This window comes from Budorcas taxicolor, chromosome 12 (assembly GCF_023091745.1).
Source record: "Budorcas taxicolor isolate Tak-1 chromosome 12, Takin1.1, whole genome shotgun sequence".
NCBI lineage: Eukaryota > Metazoa > Chordata > Mammalia > Artiodactyla > Bovidae > Budorcas > Budorcas taxicolor.
This window is the reverse complement of record NC_068921.1, coordinates 19,605,838-19,616,288: the sequence shown is the minus strand read 5'-3', so window position 1 is coordinate 19,616,288 and position 10,451 is coordinate 19,605,838. Positions and strand designations below refer to the sequence as shown.

Below are 10,451 nucleotides of genomic sequence, written 5' to 3'. Positions count from 1 at the left end.
AGCAGGATATAAATTCTATTCAAGTTCCCATAGACTATAAACCAGGAGACACTGGAACATATTCAGGGACACAAAACAAGGTGGAAAAATTTAATGGTCTAAAAGTATTGAAATCATAGAGTCTGTTCTCTTACCACTGCAGAATTATATTAGAAATCTATATCAAAAGATATTTGAAAATAACCCCCATATTTTCAAGTGTAATGTAACAATTACCAAGAGAGATCTTTGACTTAGCCATTGAAAGCCTCAATAAAGTTAAAAGACTGAAAAAACACAGAAGGTGATTGCAGAGAAGAAAGCATTTAAATGAGAAATTAATAGCAAAATGAGTAATTAATATATCAAATATACTTTGATAACTCCATGTGTTTGGAAAATAAATGTCCACTTTTAAAGGATGAGTGTATCTAAGAAGCCATACCAAGGAAAATTAGAAAATATGTGTAACAGAATAAAAATGAAAAGAGAATTTGTTGCATGCAACTGAAGCTGCTCAATGCAACTAAATACAATGTGGAATCTTGAATAAGGAATGAAAAAAATAATGAACATTAGCATAAAATTTTGTAAAATTTAAACAAAATCTGTACTTTAGTTAATAATACTGTATCACATGTTAATTTCCTGGGTGTTTTATACAACATAGTATTTCTTTATATTCTCAGAATTGAATTAGAAGTTTAAGCCTCATTCAAAAAAATTTTTTATATCACTAACATAGTAAGCTTTCTAGGCTTTTAGCCGTAGTACTAGACACCAGAATAAATGGAACTATCCAACCTTTGAGTGAATATAAATTAGAAACCTAGCATTCTATTCATACTTATTCAAACAGTTGGAACCAGAATGTCATAAACTCATAAATTCATAAGTTTTTTAAAATATATATTATATAATGTATGTATATTTTATATATATACAAAAGAGCTTTTCTGCTATACTTAATAAAGGCTTGAGAAAGAACAAGAGATGGAGAAGTTAGAAAACATAAATTATATGGGAGCACTGAAATAGAAAAGTGAAACAAACTAGATAAAAAATCATACAGTCTAGTTGTTTTTAAACATGGCTGTTCCTTAGAATCACATCTAGAGCTTTGGGGGAAAAAAAACAATACCTGGGCATTTGTATTTTTTTAAAAAATTCCAAGATAATTCTAATGTGCATCTGGATTTTTAAAAAATGATTACAGGTTTTTCTATTAAACAGTAGTTTTAGTGAGATAGAATTCTACTACTTTCTGTTGACCAATCATGATACAGTGGTATTAAGACGAATAATAGTTACATAATCACAGTAGTAAAAGATGTTTATCAATTTTCAATCAATGGCCAGACAAAAAATTAAAATAATTGCAATTGGAAGCCATAATGGAAGCATGATTAACCTAACAACATAAAATAATTACAAACAATTTAGGGAGTTAAGTAGAGTGATGTGATGACTGAAAGTGCATATATGCACCTGCCCAGCCAGTCTATGTCTTTTGGTTGGTACATTTATTCCATTTACATTAAGGTAATTACATATATGGATGATTTTATTACAGTTTTCTTAATTGTTCTGTTTATTTTTTGTAGGTCTCTTCCTTCTGTTGTGTTTCCTGCCTACAGAAGTTCCTTTAGCATTTGCTGTAAAGCTGGTTCAGTGGTGCTGAATTTTCTTAACTTTTGCTTGTCTGGAAAGCTTTTGATTTCTCCATCAAATCTGAATAAGAATCTTGATGGGTAGAGTATTCTTGGTTGTAGTATTCTTGGTTCCTTTTCATCACTTTAAATATATCATGCCATTTCCTTGTCTTTTAGAGTTTCTTTCAAGAAATCAGCTTATAACTTTATGGGACTTCCCTTGTATATTATCATTTTTCCTTTGTTGCTTTTAATATTTTATCTTTGTCTTTAATTTTTGTCAGTTTGATTATTATGTGTCTCGGTGTGTTTCTTTTTGGGTTTATCCTGCCTAGGACTCTCTGTGCTTCCTGGACTTGGTTGACTATTTCCTTTCCCGTGTTAGGGACGTTTTCAGCTATTATTTCTTAAAATATTTTATCAGGTCCTTTCTCTCTCTCTTCTATTTCTAGGACTCCTACAGTGTGAATGTTGATACATTTTAAGTGGTCCCAGAGGACTGTTAGACTGTCTTCAGGTTTTTTTCATTCTTTTTTCTACATTCTATTTTGTGGCAGTGATTTCCACCATTCTGTCTTCCAGGTCACTTGTCTATTCTGTTGCCTCAGTTATTCTGCTCTTGATTCCTTCTAGTATATTGTTCATCTCTGTTTGTTTGTTTTTTAGTTCCTCTACGAACTAAAAAAGTTCCTCTAGGTCTTTGGTAAACATCTCATGCATCTTCTCTATTCTGTTTTTGAGATCCTGGATCTTCTTCAACATCATTATTCTGAATTCTTTTTCTGGAAGGTTGTCTATCTGTACTTCATTTAGTTGTTTTTCTGGGGCTTTATCTTGTCTCTTCATCTGGGACATAACCCTCTGTGATATGGTTTTTGTTCTGGCTGGCGGCAGGATTATAGTTCTTCCTACTTCTTTTGTCTGACCTCCAGAGGACTAGGCTAACAGGCTTGTGTAAGCTTCCTGATGGGAGGGACTAGCAGTGGGAAAAACTGGTCTTGCTCTGGTGGGCAGGGTGTGCTCAGTGAAACTGTAATCTGATTGTCTGCTGGGTCTGTGCTGCCTCCCTATTAGTTGTTTAGTCTGAGGAGACCCAGCCCTGGAGTCTACAGGCTCTATTGAAGAGTTAATGGTGACCTCCAAGAGGGATCAGGCCAGGGGCAGCACTTCCAAGGACTGCTGCTGCCAGTGCCCCAGTCCCTGTGATGAGCCACTGCCAACCCACACCTCCACAGGAGACCCTCAGACACTAGCAGGGAGGTCTGCTCAGTCTCCCGTGGGGTCACTGCTCCTTTCTCCATGGGCCCCGGTGCATGCAAGATTTTGTTTTTGTCCTGCAAGAGTGGAGTCTCTGTTTCCACAGTCCTGTGGAAATCTTGTGACCAAATCCTGCTGGCCTGCAAAGTCAGATTCCTTGGGGATTCCTAGGCATTTCGCTAGATCCCCAGGCTGGGAAGCCTGATGTAGGGTTCAGAACCTTCACAACAGTGGGAGAGCTTATTTGGTATTATTGTTACCCAGTTTGTGAGTTGCCCACTCAGAGGATTATGGGATTTGATTTGATTTTCATTGCACCCCTCCTGTCTCATTGTGGCTTCTCCTTTGTCTTTGGATGGGGGCTATGTTTTTAGGTGGGTTCCAGTGTCCTCCTGTTGATGGTTGTTCAACAGCTAGTTACAATTTTAGTGCTCTCATAGGAGGAGATAAGTGCACGTTCTTCTACTCTGCCATCTTGAACCAATCCCCTCTCTTTATTCTGTGCTCTTTCATTTAATGCTTTCCTTTCTAGATGTTTATCCTAATATTTTAAGTGACATATATATATGAGGATTCCTACAAGAGGACTCATTAAATCAAAGTAATATATGAATATTGAATGTTAGTATTAATAGAAGTTATATTCAAAAGCTTTTCACCAGAGTAGGTGCTAATTGTTAACAAAGGTATTTCTTACCAAGTGTTTAGCACATGTGCCTCCAAGAAGAGGTGCAATTGAAAGTGGGTCACCCATCTTCCATCATTATCATCACTGATAGTTATGGAGTGACTTCCATGTGCCAGGCAATGTGCTGAGTATTTTACATTATCTCCTTTAATTTTCACATAGCCTATAAGGGAAATATATTATCCTATAAAGGATATTTATTTATTATCCTCATTTGATAGATTAAAAAAAGCTGAGGCACAGAGAGTGACTTGCCCAAGCCATGTAGCTAGTGACTTAGTTGGAATTAGAAATCAAGCAGTCTAGTCCAGCATTCTGGTCTGTTCCCACCCAGCCACCTGCCCCAGACTCGGCGCCTCCATGCCCATGTGCCCCAAGTGTGACATGGAGGTATACTTTAGTGAGTGGGTGACCTCCCTGGAGAAGGACTGACATCAGCCTTGCCTGAAGTGTGAGAATGTGGAAAGACACTGACCTTGGGGAGTCATGCACAGCATGAAGGCAAGCCCTTTGGCAACCACCCCTGCTACACAGCCATGTTTGGACCCAAAGGCTTTGGGCACAGTGGAGCTGAGAGCCACTCTTTCAAGTAGACCCATGTTTTGAAGATCCTATCTTCAGCTGCCTGCTGGGCTGCTGCCCTTCAGGCTGATGACAGGCCTTCCCCACAGGCACCTGGGGCTCCCCTGCAGACCCCCATCCCCTCAATAAACCCAGATATTAGGGGGGGAAGACATCAAGCAGTCTGATTCCATAGCCCCATTTTTTTTTTTTTTTTTTTGCTACATTGGGTCTTCATTGCTGCACATGGGCTTTCTCTAGTTGCAGTGAGTGGGGGCTACTCTCTACTTGTGGTGTACAGGCTTCCCATTATGGAACACAGGCTCAGTAGTTGTGCTGCGTGGGCTTAGTTGCTCTACCGACATATGGGATCTTCCGGAACCAGGGATCAAACCCATGTCCCCTGCATTGGCAGGCGAATTCTTAACCACTGGACCACCAAGGAAGTCCCTCAATAGCCCCTTCTTGAATGCTTTATGTGTTCATGAAGAGAAAGGGAAAAGAGGCACTGAAGATAGAGAGAACATACACCAAAGCACCAACGGCACGATGCTGTTTAGAGAGCAGCAAGTAGTCACTGTGGCTTGAGCGTTAAGGTGCAGTTGCCCAACGATGGCATGGTGGAAGGCCAGAAAGATAGACTGAGTACATATTTGACTAACATATATTCCCTATATATGGAACTTCCAAACGGGAAGATGACTATTGCTCTGGCATGAGGGTAGTCTCTGATTTCAGTGTTTTGTTCATGGCAAGAGCGGCAGGCTTTTTTATCCTTTCGAAACTATAGCATTCAGTTCTGTCTTCAGAGGATACTGTTCTGGTGCCGACCAGATGGAAGCCTTCCATCAGTAAAGCGTCAATCAGTAAGCCAAGAACATTAGTTCCGTTGGCCAGTTTTCGGTTATCAGGTTTTATGGAGACATACCTAGGACACACAAAAATGTTCAGTTACGAAACATCCCTTTAATAACTAGCAAAACTAAATATATAAATTTGATTTATAACCTCAAATAAAGGCATAATACCACTTTTATCAGGTTTTTTTAAAGACTTCATTTATAAATCTAAGCCAGTAATTTCAGGCTACCGAAAATAGAGACCCTACTGTAATCTCCAAAGTCATTTTAATTCCACATTTAGGAACATAGCTAACACTGATGAAGTCTCACTAAACAATTATTTTCTGGAGCAAACAATTTCATCAAACAATTAAATCAGCTTTTGATTGTTATATAATTTAACTATTTACAATTTTTCTTTTTGACTTGCCAAATATTGTTTTAATTAATTGATTCAGTCATTTCAATGAACACTTGATCCTTTTACAGTTTCCCCCTAGATTTAATTTTACTCATTATCAGCACTGACATTACAAATTTTCTCCTGTGACTTTCTGTTATCGAAAACATTTTTTTCAGGTGAGGTTTTGCAGATATTAAATGTCAAGATTTTATTGTCAATTTTTCTCAATAATTACCCATAGCTGAAGAGCAAAACAAAGGATCTAAAAGGACTCTAGAGTCAAAATGACAAAACTTCCTATTTCCTAGAAAACTCAATAAAACCAATACACATAAATCAAGAAAAAATATATACCTTAACTTTTCAGATTGACTGTGCTGTGCTTAGTCACTCAGTCGTGTCTGACTCATTGTGACCCCATGGACTATAGCCTGCCAGGCTCCTCTGTCCATGGGGATGCTCCAGGCAAGAATTCTGGAGTGGGTTGCCATGCCCTCCTCCAGGGGATCGTCCCAACCCAGGAATCGAACTGGGTCTCGTGCACTGCAGGCGGATTCTTTAGCATCTAAGCCACCAGGGAAGATTGCTTTAATAATGTCAACATAATAATATCCACAAAGATACAGCTATATTGCCCCTTCTTTATCTACCATCCAGGATGTTTTTTATGTCTTTGTGTCCTCCCATATGACATGAGTCTGAACAAGCTCCGGGAGTTGGTGATAGACAGGGAAGCCTGGCATGCTGCAGTCCATGGGGTCGCAAAGAGTAGGACACAAGTGAGTGACTGAACTGTCCTCCCACCATTTGTTTATGAAATGTGGGGGGAAAAAAAAAAGAAAAAGGCTAACTTAAATTAGTTCCAGGCTGCCACCTAAACTGTCTGTGGTTTTATGGGATAAAAAGAGCCTTGGGGACACCCCTAGCCTTTTAATTATGATTGATAGACTGGTTATTGTAGTTCACATTTAGAAACTCATTCTAGACAAAAGAATTCAATAATAAAATGTAAGAATTATGAAACTACAAAGTACATAACCAAAAAGTTCATGTTTAATACAGCAAATTTTTAACATTAGTAAATGATTTCATCTACCCACAAGCCCCAGATCTTGATTGTAGAGCCTAGAAACATTTGTCAAAGAAAAAATGTTACAGAACATCTGACAAAATTAAGATGCAAGTAGTATTGTTGTTCAGTTTCTAAGTTGTGCCCAACTCTTTTGCAACCCCATGGACTGTAGCCCTCCAGGCTCCTCTGTCCATGGGATTTTCCAAACAAGAATACTGGAGTGGGTTGCCATTTCCTTCTCCAGGGGATCTTCCTGACCCAGGGATCAAACTCATGTCCCCTGAATTGGTAGGTGGGTTTATCACTGAGCCAGGTGGAATGTACTTGCAAGAAATCACTGGGCCTAAATATCAGATTCCCTAAGATGCCAAATTAAGAAATGGAAGATTTCAAGGCACAAGAAAAAGAGAAAAGAAACCAATGGGAAATGGAAAATCAAAACTTCTTTTAAAAACTTAAAAGGCAACTACACGTCTCCATTTGAGCTAATTTAAAAAGGAAAAGACAGATAGAATATGTCTGAGACATATATGTCTAAGACTCTAGAGTCCTGTGACCATAACTTGAGCTAGATAATGTGGTATCATATGAATGGCCCTCTGCAAGATGCACGCCAAATATTTTTAGTACTATGAACTTAAGAGATAATAACTGAGCAACTTGCTAGGTTACCAAGACCTCAAAGTGATAAATCATATTAGTAGAACATAACTGAACAGCTGGATGATATATCAGGCTCTAAGGAGCCATTCAGGCTTACTTCACTTTTCACCTTCAGAAAAAACATCTGAATGGACAGATTCAGACCAAGGAGTGAGCAGGAAATAAAAATGATTGCCAGCTAAGTGGGATATACCTAAGGTGCAAGAAGTTTCATCCGATGACCTAAACTCCCAATAATGTCACCGGATTTGGGTTATCTCTGTTCAGTTCAGTTCAGTTCAGTCAGTTGTGTCCAACTCTTTGTGACCCCATGGACTGCAGCACTGCAGCCAGGCGTCCCTGTCCATCACCAACGCCCAGAGCTTGCTCAAACTCATGTCTGAGTCAGTGACGCCATTTAACCATCTCATCCTCTGTTGTCCCCTTCTCCTCCTGCCTTCAGTCTTGGGTTATCTACCTCTACTTTGAAATTGGGGTTATAGAAAAAACAAAATCACGAACTACTTATCAGCTGAAAAAATTCTAAACTTCAAACACTGAAAAGACTACTATTTGGTGATGCATTAAAAAAATCTAATTTTAAAAATCGCTTCTAGTTTTAGAGTTATCTATTTTGGAATTTAAGTATAATGCCATTCTCTTATTAAGATGAAAACAATCTGATTTGTAAAACACAAACACTAAACGAGAAAGGGGAAAGTACTGTCATTGTACACACACAAATATCCCAACTTGAGTTTCTGTTTTTCAAGATTATAAAAAGATTACATTTCAAGATTACATTTTCTCCAAATGTGTAGTTTTTAAAGATCATTTAGTATTTCCAGGATATCTTTTTACCTTGTATGTTTCTTCTTGAAATCAATTATACCATTTTTCCTTATGTTTTTAACTTTTTAGAAAGGTATCCCCAAAGATCTTAATCATGCAAATTTAAAAATAAAAACTGGTAATTCCCCTTCTGTTTATTTTAGTGTCCTACCAGTTATGCACAGAGGTATCTTAAAACATTTTGAGGTGAAGATAGGATCTTAGGTTTTCTCCACAATCAGCATGTTAATTTAACTGGATCCCTTTCCCCAAAATGACATTTCATGAAAGACAGGAGATTATCAAGTGTGAAAACTTAAGAACTGTCATACTGCCCAGGGTTTTTAAGCTGGTATGCAGGACCACGGGGTATGTTGTGGGAGAGGTAAACGTTCACTCCTGGTGTCTACTGCAAAAGCTAATATCCCAAAATATGTCTACCTTTACCCCCAAGAAAGTACATTTTATTTAAATACTATGAGTAAAGAACATATACAGACCTTTTTTCCATCCTGAAAATTAAAGCCAGTTTCACAGTTAGTAAAATAATAGTGGGACCGCATTAAGACATTTTTAAGGGGGAAATGAAGTGTCCGTGACAGTAGTTAAAATCAGCCTGAGGGTCCAGCCAAGAATAACGGGGAGAAAGTGAGTAACTGACTCAGAAGCAACTATCCTTAATATACTGACAGCCTATCCCAGTATTTTGAGTTCTGCAAGAGTGCCAGCGATGTAACAGGAGACCAGATTTGCCATGGGATATATCTGCCTTAATTGTGTTTAAGACATAAAGTGGAACAGAGAAAAATTAGTAGGCAAATCAGAATGGCTGAAAGAACAAATATACATAGAGTGTAAGGAAATCAGGACAAACTGTTGAGCCTTTACTATATGCCAGCAACCAAAAGAAACCCTTAGGGTAGAAAAAGGCATCTCATTCCATGGGAGTGGAACATAATCTATGAAATTATTTCCTCCTACAACTTGAATGACCATAGACCCAGTTTTCCCTGGACTATTCTGATTTATTCCTGTTGTCCCATGTAATAAAAATTCTTTCTTTCACTCTGAAAAGTACCCCAATCTGGACAATAATTATCTGGTCATTCCACCCAACTCTACTGATGCCTTCCCCCACTCCAAAAAAAATTATTTTCAGTCATTATTTTTTCTAAGAAAATTCAGGCATGAGAAAATTTCAGTTTTGAGGGGAAACATTAGGAACTGGTATAGAATAGAGGCTTCAAAGTACAAAATACCTGATTCCTGTTTGGTTATCAGTAGTGCTGTCAGAGCCGCATTGGAAAACCAGGTCATGGTAAGATGGTCTTTGTAGAGGTAGTGGAAGTAAGGTCATCTGAGGGAAAGAGTTACTACTCGAGGCTGGTGCAGAAGGTTGTTCTATAAACACTGTAATCCTCCCAGTTAGCATCTCAATTGTTTTGCTGCAAGAGCCGAACACCCTGAAGAAAGTCTGAGTATTTTGGCTTAGGAAATGTACCTCCACAAGAGCAGGTCTTGGCTGTAACATGTGTTCTTGGTTTAAGAGATCCACCAGAGGATTGAGTTCATAGAATAGAGCCTCTCTCTGAAGTCTAAGATGATCTGAAAAGTCAGTGGGTAGTAGAAGTTGGTGAGTTCTCAAAAAATCTAAGATGAAACTAAATAAAACACCATCTCTGTCCACAAAAATCTGGCCACCAACCATCTTGAATTCTTTGTCTCTGCCATCTAACATTCTCATCAACCGAGAGCCAGGAAATTGCTTTAAGGTGGAAGACCTTGTGGTGAATACCTTCCCTCCCACATTCAAAGTGACCAGTTCCTGACCACTCATTCTTCTCTTGCTTCCAACTAAAGGCCACAAACCATCAGACACAGCCTTAGGAACCTGTACATCAACCTTAACCACAGTGTTAGTTATATATGATTAAGAAATCCAGGGGAGGGGAAAATAACAAAAACAGAGACCTAGATTTCCAGGTAACTACTGTTAAAGCAAACAGTGTGTCCATAGCTGGGTTTACAAATTTGAGAGTTGCTTGGGAACCTGCAGTATACAAAGTGAAAAAGCAACAGATGAGAAACGGGATAGTTTAAGGAAACTGCCAATAGGTCTGAGAACAGAGAACAGGGAACAGTTACAGTATCCCATTTAAAAAGAAAAATCCTTCATAAAAACCTCTTGTAAATATGTATTAAAATATATTCTGGAACCAGAAAACCATTCAGCCTCTCCACACCTCCTATCTACTCGAGTCCTCATGGCAGAGACACTATTTCTAGAGAAACGTCTTAATTTCTTATGACCCCTTTAGAAATTTAGTGGCTAAATCCTAGATTGACAGTTGACCTCAACCAGCAGCTTGAGTTGACTACTCTTCTCATAACTGTAAAGATTCTTCTATACTTGAAATTTAGTTACCCTTTTTTTCCCATCCCTGCTTGTATTACCTCCTCTTAACCAAATTAATGTACTGGGGTAAACACCCTCTGGGCTGTCAAGGAATGTCTTGCCCCATAA

At 38.4% G+C, this 10,451-nt stretch overlaps 1 protein-coding gene across 1 annotated transcript; it reads right to left on the bottom strand.

Annotated features, from left to right (window-relative positions):
• Window positions 1-4,839: 4,839 nt before the first annotated feature.
• On the bottom strand, window positions 4,840-9,764 carry KCNRG (potassium channel regulator). Its single transcript, XM_052650167.1, has 2 exons — window positions 9,187-9,764; window positions 4,840-5,065 (listed from the first exon to the last, which is right to left on the bottom strand). Exons 1-2 carry the CDS (start codon window positions 9,762-9,764, stop codon window positions 4,840-4,842), a joined length of 804 nt encoding a protein of 267 aa, XP_052506127.1.
• Between the last annotated feature and the right edge of the window lie 687 nt (window positions 9,765-10,451).

What these genes read in the sequence shown, in the direction of transcription:
- KCNRG (XM_052650167.1), bottom strand. Translation starts at nt 9,764, where the DNA reads ATGAGTGGTCAGGAACTGGTCACTTTGAATGTGGGAGGGAAGGTATTC. An exon ending in GATAACCAAACAGGAATCAG is followed by an intron (nt 5,066 to 9,186) that starts GTATTTTGTACT and finishes TGTGTGTCCTAG; the next exon opens with GTATGTCTCCATAAAACCTG.